The 14,504-nt window shown below is 42.0% G+C and overlaps 1 protein-coding gene across 5 annotated transcripts in view; it reads right to left on the bottom strand.

Moving 5' to 3' along the window:
- The window catches only part of VEZT (vezatin, adherens junctions transmembrane protein), a 102,428-nt gene that overhangs the window by 49,234 nt on the left and 38,690 nt on the right, over positions 1–14,504 (bottom strand). For 4 of the 5 annotated variants that reach the window (XM_050934935.1, XM_050934898.1, XM_050934907.1 and 1 more), the window contains exons 3-5: positions 10,818–10,907; positions 3,585–3,760; positions 590–865 (exon numbers count right to left, since the gene is read on the bottom strand). In XM_050934935.1, coding sequence (XP_050790892.1) covers positions 590–865; positions 3,585–3,760; positions 10,818–10,907 — 542 coding nt within the window. The remainder of the gene's footprint in view (positions 1–589; positions 866–3,584; positions 3,761–10,817; positions 10,908–14,504) is intronic. The other variant, XM_050934917.1, reaches the window with a different exon arrangement.

Here is a 14,504-nt window from a genome sequence, read left to right as displayed (position 1 = left end):
TATAAGTAATGTGATGAAAACAAAATTATTATTGCACATCACACAGAAGGAAATACTCTTTCACATAATCTTTCATTATAAAATACTGATTACTTGCAGGGCAGATAATGTTAGAAAACATTTTTTGGTAATCTAAAATGCTAAATACTTTCATCAAAATAGTGTGATATAATTTAAAATTACTACATGACGCTTCAAGAACTGCTCACTAAAGGGGCTTAGAGCCCCTTTGTCTCTCCCCTCTCTTCCCCATAAATAATTACTTGTTTATATTGTCAGTAGTGTAGGAGGACATTTTCAAAAGGTACCAAGGACAGTTTGGTGCCCAAATAATAGAGCTGTTGTGCCTCTGAAAATTTTTATAGTGTGCACTTTGAAATAGAGCTGTCAGACTTTGAACACCTGCAATGTAATTATCATGTCAGTTACACAAGTTTGTCTGTATAAATGACGATCTTAATTAAAAAATTAAAATGTATTAATGTTTTCCAACAGATTCCATCGGTCATTGGAGATAACATTATAGAATTTTAATACTTAATTGGCTTGAATGAATCCATATATAAAATGAAATAAAATAAAGACTCACAGGGTAAATCCTCTGGAAATGACTTCAGTCTCTTGAATGAGTCGCAGAGCTTTTCTCACAAGATTAGTAAAAGCGCGGCTATTTGCCACTGTCTCTTCCAGCTGGAGTCTGTATTTTCTCAGGGACATTTGCAGCTTGGCTATCCTCCATGTGCCTAGAGCTCGTATGATCACATAGACAAACAGAACTAGTCCCCACACCAGCCAGAATGATCCATTCCACCATGAAGGAAGTATAATTAATGCACTGACAAAGGCAAGCAGCAGAGACACATCCCTGCAAACAAAGGAATAGACAAAGTGACATCTACTACCAATTCCTGAGATTAACCAACTGAGGAAAGTCATGAGACTCTCAACTACTTTGCTGTTTACATTTAGTTACATGGACTTTTATGTAGGTTTTTAAGAAAGCTATAAATAGTAACAAGATCACTAAATGAAAGATTTAGGTGTTATGTAGGGAATTAGTCCATAAAGCTACGATACATTTTCTTGATTTAAAACAGCCAGTGGAAAAATAATGCACTAATTTGAAAGGTCAATCTTTCAAACACACCACTTAAAAAAAAAAAAAAAAAAAAAAAAAAGGATTGCTCAGCATTAAAGGCAAGGGTGGATGGGAAATGTAAGAGTTTGCACTTCCAGGTTCAAGAGGACAGTGATAAAGGGCATGATTCTTTCAGGTAAGCAAACATCCTAAGTAATGACAGTTTTATTTTTCCAGATTCTGACTCATTTAACCTGGACACCCACACACTACAAAGTTCTACCAAACCTTTAAAAAGCTAGCTGTGAAAATCTTTTTAGGCAGCCCTGAAGCTTTTCAAATTACCAGGAACAACAGAAGCTAAAGCCTCATTTCAGCTATGTCCAAATACAGATTTTTCTTTTGCAAAATTGCCATTTTTCTTTTGAAAATGTTGTCAGAAAAATTGGTCTATTAGAAAACAGAATGTGAGCCTTTGTATTTAATCTGTAATTCTGTGAAGCTATAAGCTTTCCAAACTTCAAATAACTTCATACCTATTTACTAGAGCCAACTCGGAAACAGACTTCCAGTTCATCAATTTTTAATTTTTTTTAAGATTTTGGAAAAATTCTTGAATCATGACAAAAATACAAAACTTGAAAATTTTACCCAACTGGAATTCTGCAATATTTCAATTGGGGAATGCCAATTAAACGTTTCAAAACACTTCAGGTATTTCTGAAACAAAATATGCTGTCTAGGTTCCCAGGAAACCTAGAAGCCCAAATTCTACAGCAGTCCACCAGGCAGCTACTGATAAGCAGGGGCGGCTCCAGGCCTCAGCACGCCAAGCGCGTGCTTGGGGTGGCAAGCCGCAGAGGGCACTCTGCCGGCGCCGCGAGGGCGGCAGCAGGCTGCCTTCGGTGGTTTACCTGTGGAGGGTCTGCTGGTCCCGCGGCTTTGGTGAACCTCCCACAGGTGTGCCCGCGGAGGGTCCGCTGGTCACGCAGCTTTGGCACGCCTGCAGGAGGTCTGACGAAGCTGCGGGACCAGTGGACCCTCCACAGGTAAACCGACGGAGGCAGTCTGCCTGCCGTGCTTGGGGCGGCAAAATCCCTAGAGCCTCCCCTGCTGAGAAGCTAACAGCTTAGAAGCCATGGCTCTGCAGCAGCCCATCTCATGCTGGGGAACCTCAGAGCCAGGAGCCTGTGCTGCTGTAAACGGCAGAGGCAGTAAGCTGGCAGGAAATCAGGTAGAATCGCACCTAAATTCACATGTTTCTGTGGAACATTTTAATTTTGATTAATCAGCATTTTCTGATGGAAAAATGTTCCACTGGAAAATTTCCAACCAGCTCCAGTATTTACAGATTAGTGAATTCGATACTTTCTTCCTTCAACACCATTCATAAGCCACTTGCATTTTCACATAACACCTGCAATATGGTATCTGCATAGCTTCAATGTGATTGACCCCCACTCTTACAAGACGGGAAGGCAAATCCAAAAAGATACGAATACAGAGCTCCACAATAAGATGACCAATTTCAATACGTAGTACAGTACATAATACTTTCACACGAAACATTCTGGATAGGAAATCAATTTTAAGAGGACAGAGTGATAGGCTTAAAGGCAGGCAACGTTTATAAACAAGGCCTGTACACCAGTGTGAAATTCATTATCCTTCTGTAACTTCCCTGCTATATCTAATAGACTTCCTGCTGCCCTGTTTTAAAATGAAGTACTTCTCACTGATGACTACATCACTAGCAGCATGAATTAAGTAAATATAATGAACTCAGTAGTATGATACAGTCTACGAAACGTCTCATACATTTCACATCTCTTAGTTCTCCTCACCACTTTTACCATATGGCGGAAAATTCTCCAGACCTGCCTCTGTCACTTCATGTTGCAGACACATTAGAAGTGGAATACAAATTTATCTTTTTAAATTTCAAATAAAGACAAAAGCTTGGCCTGAAGAAAACCAAAACAGGAATGTTAAAAGGTTCAACAAATTGTTTAAAAATATAAAAAAAGGTAAATTGATACTGTAAACTTTTCAACTCAGAAATGGAAAATCCAGTCTTCAGGTCATTGTGCTTACACTAGACATGTATCAAAGCCATCAGAACATCACTTTAGAAGTTCAAGAACTAACCAACCACTTTATTTAATAAAATATGTCAAAACCTCCATAAGTGCCATTCATGTGTTCTGGGAGCCCATCCCATAAATTAAAACATACATGTAGTCCTTTTATTACATTGTAACTATTCACCAGCCTTCAACCCACCCTCTCTTCAAAAGTCTGAGGGAAAAATGGTCTTTTCAATGTGCCCAGAAAGTTAAAAAATCTGGGCCTGGCAGACCAAAAGAGAGTCAAATAACCTAAATCAAAGACTTTAGAGGAGAAAAGACACACTTTTTTGTAAAGTCTCTTATGCAAAGAGCATGCTGATAGTTTCCCCATCAGTATATCTAAATGGTCACAGGCATAGGCGTTTTCTGGACAGTACCAAATATTAGGAGTTGCTAGGGAGCGTAGCGTTGGAAGGTGTCCATTTTTCTGTTGCTTGGACTGCCCTGCAGACAGGATACTGGGGTCGAGTAGCTCAATCAGTTCCACATCCTCATGTAGCAGAACTTCCTGCTGCAGGATGGTATACAGAGAGTCCAGTCGAAACCCAACATCCTTAACACGAATGAGTGAAAGAAAAACAGGGCATGAGTGGAGATTAAGTTGTTAAAAAATAATAAAACTTTATGGTTTATAGTTCTGTAGATGCCAGCATTTTAGACATGCTACAATTGGCTATACCAGCTCTCTTAAATGTGTTTCATTCTAAAACTTCTTCTGCCATCTCATCTTTAAAGATGCTTTCATTGAACTCACGACCTGGTCCTAAATGAGGACAATGTGGCTGAATTGGAAACATGCTACAGGTTGTATGAATCTATTTCCACAGGAATGGGTGTAGGCACTAGAATTTACCAGAAGAATGGAAGTCAAACTGCAACCTGAAAAGTCTGTTGTGTTCAAATGAATCTAGCTTTTTTCTATAGCATCTTTCACTAGCAAACAAAAAGACGTTAAGATAGAGACATTTCAAATCAGTCAGTTACAAAAATTGGCTGTGGACCAGCTGACAAAGACGAGGTCAGTTGGCTGGAATTAGAATCCCCACCTGCAGTGGGATTCTCCAGGAGAGAGCCACAAGACCTTTCCAAAGGGAGCTGTGACTCCACAAATGAAACTGCATGGGATCCTATGGACCTTTGACTTACCAAACCTAACAGGAACTTTGGGTGGTACCAATGATTTTAATGCCATCACAAACATTTGCATTTCCCCTTCTTCAACTAGAACGTTTAAAGAAAAAATCTCTGCTCCTCTATTACCTACCAAAGTAGCTCTCTGAAGTCTTAAATCAGATACTGAAGCAAACCATAACTCTAAAACATCAAAAGTTTTCCATTGAAGAGAGTGTTCAAACAGACCACAATGAAAATTTACTATCAGCATGTGGTCTAAAGCAAGATATAAGTGTAAAAAGCAAAAAGACTTCTCTTCTGCAGCTTCTTCAGTCAGAAGCCGTTAACAGACCTCAAGGAGTTTGTCGCTTCATTGCCAAAATAATTTTAGTTTTCAATCTAACTGGCATTATTAAAGCCAAGATAAGTATTTCTCATTGACTCAGTAGAGTAATCTACTATGAAGATAATAGGAAAATAGCTATCTGAAGGCCCCAATTCTTTAAAATAAAACAACAATAAATTAATGATACTCTGTATTATCTTATACCCTCCTGCATTCAGTTTTTACTGGAGAAGACTTGATTAAGGAAGTAATAGAGCAGACTATGTGCTGAAGTGAATTCAACACTTCTCTTGAGTCTACAAAAACAACAAGGAGTCCGGTGGTACCTTAAAGACTAACAGATTTATTTGGGTATAAGCTTACATGGGTAAAAAACCACTTTCTCAGATTCATAGAGTGAAAATTACAGATGTAGGCATTATATCAGCAGTTCTCAAACTTTTCTGCTGGTGACCACTTTCACATAGCAAGCCTGTGTGTGCGACTCCCCCTTAGAAATTAAAAACAGTTTTTTACATATTTAACACCATTATAAATGCAGGAGGCAAAGCAGGGTTGGGTGGAGGATGCCAGCTTGCGACCCCCCATGTAATAACCTTTTGACCCCCTGAGGGGTCCCAACCCCCAGTTTGAGAACCCCTGCATTATATAATGACACATGATGAGAAGGGAGTTACCTCACAAGTCGAGAACCCGTGTTGACAGGGCCAATTCGATCAGGGTGGATGTAGTCTACTCCCAATAATAGATGAGGTGGTGTCAATTCCAGGAGAGGCAAAACTGCTTTTGTAATGAGCCAGCCACTCCCAGTCCCCATTCAAGCCCAAATTAATGGTGTTAAATTTGCAAATGAATTTTAGTTCTGCTGTTTCTCTTTGAAGTCTGTTTCTGAAGTTTTTTTGTTCAAGTATAGCTACTTTTAAATCTGTTATAGAATGTCCAGGAAGATTGAAGTGTTCTCCTACTGGCTTTTGTATGTTACCATTCCTGATGTCCGATTTGCGTCCATTTATTCTTTTACGTAGGGACTCTCCGGTTTGACCAATGTACATTGCAGAGCGGCACTGCTGGCACATGATGCCATATACAGTAACTCCCCACTTAATATCCTCTCTTTTAACGTTGTTTTGATCTTACGTCCCTGCTCAGTTACAGAACATGCTCCATTTAACGTTATGCAATGCTTCGCTATAACGTCGTTTGGCTGCCAGCTTTGTCCACAGCTGGCAGCCCCCCCATCAGCTCCCCTAGCCCCCCACAGCACCTCCACCCGCTGGCAGACCCCACTGATCAACACCTTCCTCCTTCTCCCCCAACCTCCTGGCTGCAGCAACCAGCTGGCTTGCTGCATTCAGGAGGGAAGGGGTAGGAGAGAGGACTCAGTGTGCAGGCTCCCCCTCCCTTCCCTGTCTCTTGAACGCCGCAAACCAGCTGATTGCTGTGGACAGGAGGCATGGAGGGATGGGGGAGGAGCGAGGATGCAGCATGCAGAGTAAAGGGGGAGGATGGGGGAGGAGAAGAGGTGGGTTAAGGGTGGGGGCTCGGGGGAAGGGATGGCATGGGCAGGCCAAGGGTTGAGCCCCCCACCCCTGGTGTTTGCAGAGTAGGGGAAGCTGCCACTGCTACTGTGCAACGTGCTTCTCCTAGCTTACAGCACCTTCAGCCTGCTTGCCTGCCTCATTGTCTTCAGTGCCAGTGGGCTGTGCCTGTGTGGCGTAAGGCGGGGGCACCTCCCAACTATAGTACTGTACTATATGGCAAAAAAAAAATAAATCCCTGAAACTTAACCCCCCTATTTATATTCATTTTTATGGGGAAATTGGATTCGCTTAACATCGTTTCACTTAAAGTTGCATTTTTCAGGAACATAACTACAACATTAAGTGAGGAGTTACTGTATAACATTAGTAGACGTGCAGGTGAATGAGCCTTGGATGCTATGGCTAATGTGGTTGGATCCTCTGATGGTGTTACTAGAGTAGATATGGGGACAGAGTAGGCAACAAGGTTTGCTACAGCAATTGGTTCTGGATTGGTGTTTCTGTGGTGTGGTGTGTAGTTGCTGGTGAGTATTTGCTTCTGGTTGGGGGGTTGTCTGTAAGCAAGGATTGGCCTGCCTCTGAAGGTCTGTGAGAGTGAGGGATCGTTTTCCAGGATAGGTTGTAGATCATTGATAATGTGCTGGAGAGGTTTTAGCTGGAGGCTGTACGCAATGGCCAGTGGTGTTCTGTTATTTTCCTTGTTGGGCCTGTCCTGTAGTAGGGGATTTCTGGGTACGTGTCTCGCTCTGTCAATCTGTTTCCTCACTTCCCCAGGTGGGTATTGTAGTTTTAAGAATGCTTGATAAAGATCTTGTAGGTGTTTGTCTCTGTCTGAGGGATTGGAGCAAATTCGGGTCTTATCAGACCCTATACTACCAGCACTCCTAGCTATCTTCAAGGCACCATCGACTTCCTGAGGAAACTACAATGCATTAGCGATCTTCCTGAAGACACTATCATGGCCACCATGGATGTAGAAGCTCTTTACCCCAATATTCCACATGAGAATGGACTACAAGCCAGGGCTTTGGAGTGGAGCTCAGAGCAGTTCCGCAGCAGTGGAGCTGCAGGTTTTCATCTGCAGCTGGAGTACAGCTCCAAAGCCCTGCTACAAGTTGTCAAGAACGGTATCCCTGATGAGGCCACAGCACACCTGGTGTGTGAACTTTGTGATTTTATCCTCACCCACAACCATTTCAGATTTGGGGACAACTTATACCTTCAAGTCAGTGACACTACTATGGGTACCCGCAAGGCCGCACAGTATGCCAATATTTTTATGGCTGACTTAGAACAATGCTTCCTCAGCTCTTGTCCCCTAGCGCCCCTCCTCTACTGGCATTACACTGATGACATCTTCATCATATGGAGCCACAAGAAGGAGGACCTTGAAGAATTCCACCTGGATTTCAACAATTTCCACCCCACCATCAACCTCAGCCTGGACCCGTCCAAACAAGAGATCCACCTCCTGGGCACTACAGTGCAAATAAGTGATGGTCACATAAACACCATCCTATACCGAAACCTACTGACCGCTACACTTACCTATATACCTCCAGCTTCCATCCAGGACACATCACACAATCCATTGTCTATAGCCAAGCCCTAAGATACAACCTATCCTGGAAAACAATCCCTCACTCACAGACCCTGAGTGGCTGGCTCATTACAAAAGCAGTTTTGCCTCTCCTGGAATTGACACCTCCTCATGTAGAACTGATAAATGAAATTGTTTTTAATTGTTCACTTTATTAATGTAACTTCTGTTCACCATTCACTATACTTGCCTACATTGTAACTTCTGTTCCATATTGTAATTCAAACCCCATTTTAAAACACTCACTCCATTTTGTAAAAGCTTCCTCCAACCTCCATTTTTGCAAACCCTGCTGTAATCTTATTAGTTTAGTTTAGATGTGTGAATGAGGTATGTATGAATGACGGAATCAACCTCCAGCCCCAGCCTGTCCTGATGAGATAAAGTTCAAATACCAATGGCTGAAGACCTAAACAACAGCCCTAAACAAAGTAAGAAGCATCCACCCTAAAAAGAAAAGGACAACAGAACAACAGAAGGAAGATCAAAGCCAGGTTCAAGGCTGAAAGTCACACCTGCAACTGATGGGTGATCAATCTAAACCCAGAGGCAGCGTGACATAGCAAGACCTATAGACTTTGAATCCAAACTAAAAGCTTATAAAAAAGAAGTGTGAGATGAGAGACTCTGGGTAACATTCTGCTGCCAACATGGAACAACATCAGTGCCTGCCCAACAGAGATCCAGCTCGGCCTTGTGCCCGGCTTTCCTGGCCAGTTAGCCGCCACAAGCTACGAACCTAAGCTGCAAAATCAAGCCATGAACTTAAGCTATCTTCAGGACTGGTAACTATGCAGCAGCTGCAGAACACCTGATGAATGTGGGTGTGTGTGTGTATGTATAGGTATTAGGTATAATGTATGTGTGTATAAGAATTAAGATATTAGTTATTAGTCATAAATCAAATTATCATAATAAATGTGGTATCTTTGTCTTGTCCCCTTTAATAAGATCCTGCTGGTTTTTACTGGTCTAATATAATTGGTATAACACTCATCTATTATTGGGAGCGGACTACATCCACTCTGATCGAACTGGCCCTGTCAACACTGGTTCTCCACTTGTGAGATAACTCCCTTCTCTTCATGTGTCATTCTATAATGCCTGCATCTGTAATTTTCACTCCATGCATCCGAAGAAGTGGGTTTCTTACCCTTGAAAGCTTATGCCCAAATAAATCTGTTAGTCTTTACAGGGCATTTGGACTTCTTGCTTTTGTGGATATAGACAAACACGGCTACCTCCTATTTCTTGAGTCTGTTCAGTACTCTACAGGTATTGCTTTGCATCACCTTGCAGGGTTGGCTAGCTACCTCAGTTTCTTGGTTTCTAGGATAACAGGGCTAGGATGGCTGTGGAGGTAACATACTCAGTTTATGTGGGGGCAGGAGAAGAGTTCCTTTCTTTGCCTCCTGGGAAGTTCCAGAGCAGTGTTGCCAAGCTGTGAAGGAAATCTTGACCTCCGAGGCTGAGGAAGTGGTGATTATGAGGGGTTAGGACTGAAACTGGCAGATCTGTGAGGACTCCAGGACAGATGTGGACATTCTCCTCTCCCAATTTTTTTAAGGCTGTATTTAAGGACAGCATTCTTATGTCATTCATGCAATGAAATAATGATAGTGGAAATCAGACTCCTCTAGCTCTGCAGAGTCAAGAGCGATTCACGACTATTTTGGCAAATTTCAGTGAAAACAGAAGGCACAAAAGAACTGTCCTGTGTTCCTCCTACTATATCTGGAGTGGTCAGGTGCCAAGTCTCTGAGTGAAAGGAAATGTGGACCCAATCCATCCCCGCATCTTGGCTCCTTTATGCCAGTTTACCAGCTTATTCAAAGGACCACAATGCCAGTGGATCTGGCCCACAGGTAATTCCTTAAATGCTGTGGGCATCCTGGGCTGGTAGACAGCCACCTATGCATCTGCTTCTAACAAGAACCCATGGTGCACAGGGCCTACCATGTGTGCCTGGGTGCTGTTACCATCTAGGGGTCAGCAACCTTTCAGAAGTGGTGTGCCGAATCTTCATTTATTCACTCTAAGTTAAGGCTTCGTGTGCCGGTAATACATTTTAACGTTTTTAGAAGGTCTCTTTCTAGAAGTCTATAATATATAACTAAACTATCATTGTATGTAAAGTAGATAAGGTTTTTAAAATGTTTAAGAAGCTTCATTTAAAATTAAATTAAAATGCAGAGCTCCCTGGACTGGTGGCCAGGACCCAGGCAGTGTGAGTGCCACTGAAAATCAGCGCGCGTGCCGCCTTCGGCATACGTGCCATAGGTTGCCTATCCCTGATCTATCAGATGCATTCAAACCAAGAAGCCACAGGCAACTGGCCACAAGTTATGTCCAACCTCATGATGCTATAACCTGTGCTGGTGGCTGAGGTGTGCCCCAGGAAAGAGAAGATACAAAGGTGGCATGAAGCTACCGTTAACTCAGCCCCCCAATCTCTATGCCATGTTCAGCTCTGGCACGGGGGTGATTAGAGCCCTATGTGTTTTACCAGCTTCCATCATGGAACAGATGCTTGCAAACCAAGTGACAAATTTGAAGGCTCATTCATATAAATGATCAGGAGCATAATTTCTGATATAAGTAAGTGGCTTTGCACTTAAAACCAGATCTGAATTGTGAGGAAGCAATACATAAGCGGTATGGTATTTTATCCTTAACTTTCTCTACAGCTGAACTGGATCAAGAAGGTAGGACTCTATAATCAGTCTCTTTGGTTTTAAATAACATCTTCTCTTTTTCTCAAGCTTTCCTAAGGTAAAAGTTACCTTAACTACATTTTAAAACCTTTATGTTGCATTTCCCAACCTTTCATGTTGTACACAGTGAGCTTTGCAATGTTTCCCAAAAACTGATGAATTTTGAAGAATATGTCAATTCCCCATGGATAGTCTTGCTGACTGGCACTGAATGGGGCAAAATATAGATCAAGGAGAGGTGTAAGAGACAGGAAGACTCAGGGGCTGGGGAAGAAAATACAAAAGTAATTACTTACCAATCTATAGAGTAGGTCATCTTTTTTCTCACATGGTGAAAAAGGAAATGAGCTTTTAAAGAGCTCAGCTAGTTTTGACAGGATGCCTTGCTAAAGGGAACAGAAAACTGAAATTACAAATCTAAAAGATACAATAATTCATTTACTCCTGCTTCAGTTTCTCTTGATAAGTCAAATTCCAAGTACCTGAGACTTAGTTTTCACTTACTCTATCTGGCCCAACTTCAGAGTATGCTAAGGGAATACCTGTTTCTGGTGACTTGAAAATTTTGTCAGTATACAAGAAGGTGAAATAAGGCTTTCATTAACCCCTTCATTCCAAGGTGCTATAAATGCTACATTGTTAAAGCAAGTGTAATTAGGATTAGTCCATAGGTCTGAGGGTTGTAGTTGCTGCCTAAGCATGAACGATCCCCACTCTCCTTGAGAATAAAAAAAAGAACCAAGCAGGATTAAATGGTCTAAGGAACCCAAGGGGAAAAAAGGAACTGGGAACGAGGAGCTGTCTTTACCTATGCAGGTGCCATGACTGGAAGACAGGGATTGTGGCTGGCCTAGTGGACACAGATATTGAAGGCGCTGAGACCCACTGATGACAATTGCTGTAACTGTTCCAGAAGCTCCATGTCAGATTAGCACTAAGCATCATATAACCTTATCTCCATGTTATATCACACGCAACCTAAAACTGGACTTTTAGCGTCATTTGCGAGTTGCAGACCTCTAATTAGGGACAGACTATGTCCTCATGGATTTGAAATAACTACTGATCCAGGCCAATAATCAACAAGTATTTATTTAAAATATGACCAAAAAAGAAATCATGTCTTGCTTGACCCTGCAATTATTTAAAATGGAGTGAGATGCTTATAAACACATACTGTATATCTGCTTTCCACATCTTTTTGTACAGCTGGTAGAAGGTAGTTTTAAAAACATTTACATGCATTACATGAATTTCATGACCACACCTCTGAACCTTCAACCTGCTAATATGCAACACAAGCAATCAAATTATGTGACAAATGACTGAAATGTAGAATACTGTGTTTTGTTGCATACTGCATTGTAATTCATAGATAAGGATGGGTTTTTTAAATGTAAAACGTAGTAAGGGTATTTTCTCACTGTGTGAATTCATTTCTTAAACAAGAAAACTGGTTAAAACAAATTCCATCATGTACAATCTAAAGAGCCCCTAGACGGTTTGTGTCAAGGTTCCTTCCCCACTCTGAACTTTAGGGTACAGATGTAGGGACCTGCATCAACACCTGTAAGCTTAACTACCAGCTTAGATCTGGTCTTGCTGCCACCACTCTCAAATACTAGCTCCCTTTTCTGGATAGTCTTGAGAGACTTCTTCACAAAGTCCCTGGTGAACACCAATCCAAGCCCTTGGATCTTAACACAAGGAGAATTTAACCATCTCCCCTCCTTTCCCCCACCAATTCCTGGTAAGTCCAGATCCAATCCCCTTGGATCTTAAAACAAGGAAAAATCAATCAGGTTCTTAAAAAGAAGGCTTTTAATTAAAAAAAGAAAGGTAAAAATCATCTCTGTAAAATCAGGATGGAAAATAACTTTACAAGGTAATCAGATTCAGAGAGCCCAGAGGACCCCCCTCTAGCCTAAGGTTCAAAGTTACAGCAAACAGAGGTAAAATCCTCTCAGCAAAAAGGAACATTTACAAGTTGAGAAAATAAAAATAAAACTAACACACCTTGCCTGGCTGTTACTTACAAGTTTGAAATATTAGAGACTGGTTCAGAAAGACTTGGAGAGCCTGGACTGATGTCTGGTCCCTCTTAGTCCCAAGAGCGAACAACTCCCAAAACAAAGAGCACAAACAAAAGCCTTCTACCCACCAAGATTTGAAAGTATCTTGTCCTCTTATTGGTCCTTTGGGTCAGGTGTCAGGCAGGTTTCCTGAGCTTCTTAACCCTTTACAGGTAAAAGGATTTTGGTGTCTCTGGCCATGAAGGATTTTATAGTATTGTACACAGGAGGGCTGTTTCCTTCCCTTTATAGTTATGACAGTTTGGCAGCAGGATTGTGAGCTGTGGACCTTCACATGGACCACATGAGCTACAGAAATGTCTACATCCTACATGTGGAGCAGCCATTAGAAAGGAAAGCAACACGAACTTCTCCAGTGAATTACAGAACTACTAGTAGAAAGCAGTAGAATGATTTTGGGGATCAGAATTTCTGAGTTATTACTAGTATGGGGATGGGAGTATAGTTCAATAGGTAGAGCCAGGATAGCCAAGCACAGAGATTTGACATTTGTTCTGACAGGAAGTGTGACACAGACTTGATGTGGCAACCTAGAGATAAAAAGCTTTAGCTATCCAATTAATATTATCCAGAGCCATTCATTCCCATGGGACTTTTTTTTTAAATAATAAAACCAACACATTGGTTGATGTGGAGAAGTGGAAAACTTCTGATTTATTTTTATGAAAGAATATATGTGACTCAGTTTCCTCTCTCACTTTGTATGGGGATGAAGAGGTTAACTTCTTTCTTGAAGCAAGACAAGTAAGGCAGTAACTGTGGGGGTCAGGGCAGTCACTAAGCATAAATGAACTAGCAGGAACTAACAGCACTAGGGGATAATTGCTGCAAACCTCTAGACAAGTAAACAAGTATGCCAAAGTACCACGCCTTGGGAGAGATTGCACAGACTGGTTTTGACAGGACTTAAGAGGCCCAGAAGACAAAGAACCAAGAAGTAAATAAAGAGGAGAGCCTATTACAGAAGGGGGGTTCAGCCTCACAACTCAAGAACTGGCATAATTTAATCTAGAGGGCATAACCCTACTGGAAGGGTTGGAAGGACTTTGAAACCTGCCATGGTCTCCAAGTGGAATATGGGTGACAACTGGTAAGACAGGCATGCATATATGTTGTTTATCACTTTCAAGATAGGTTTTCTCTGTACTGCTTTTGTTCTAAAGAAATACTTTGCTTTATGAAGATGGGCTGGTTACTGGTTAACCCTGTCATGGTCCTTGGTAGATAATAGGACCACAAGTCCTGAAGTAACTTCAGGCTTGTCTACACTAACAACTTATGTCATCACACCCCAAGTGATGCAGTTATACTGACCTAGCTTCTGGGGTAGCCAGCACAATGTTGAGAGAAGAAACTTGCCATAAGCTACTGTTTCTCAGGGAGGCAGAGCACTATGCCGACAGGAGAAGCCATCCTATCGGCGTAGGTAGCATCTTCAATGAAACGATGCAGCTGTGCCACTGCAGCCTTTTAAGTGCAGGCAAGCCCTCAGACTTGCTAATATGATTACACTGAAGAGCACGAGAAACTGCAGGCTAAATCCACAGTCTAGAGGGAGAGGAACACCTCACCCCAAGCAAGGTGACAGCTAGACGCCCTCAACATAGCCGGCTCCAGGTACCAGCGAAGGAAGCAGGTGCCTGGGACAGTCAATAGAAAGGGGCGGCACTTCAGTGGAAGCTCAGTTGGTCTGCTTCAGTCTTCAGTGGCAATTCGGTGGTGGGTCCTCCTCTTTGGCGGTAGCTCAATTGGGGTTTGTTCCCCACACACACTGCTTGGGGCAGCAAAAAAGTTGGAGCCAGCCCCGGCCCTCAAGGAGGTCATAAAGGGATCACAAGGTGCAGTTACCCCAGAACAGTAAGACTTGGGTCCAACAGTATAGCCCAAATG

Source organism: Gopherus flavomarginatus, chromosome 1 (assembly GCF_025201925.1).
Source record: "Gopherus flavomarginatus isolate rGopFla2 chromosome 1, rGopFla2.mat.asm, whole genome shotgun sequence".
Taxonomy (NCBI): Eukaryota; Metazoa; Chordata; order Testudines; family Testudinidae; genus Gopherus; species Gopherus flavomarginatus.
The sequence above is the reverse complement of the archived record's forward strand: the minus strand, read 5'-3'. Positions and strand labels throughout refer to the sequence as shown.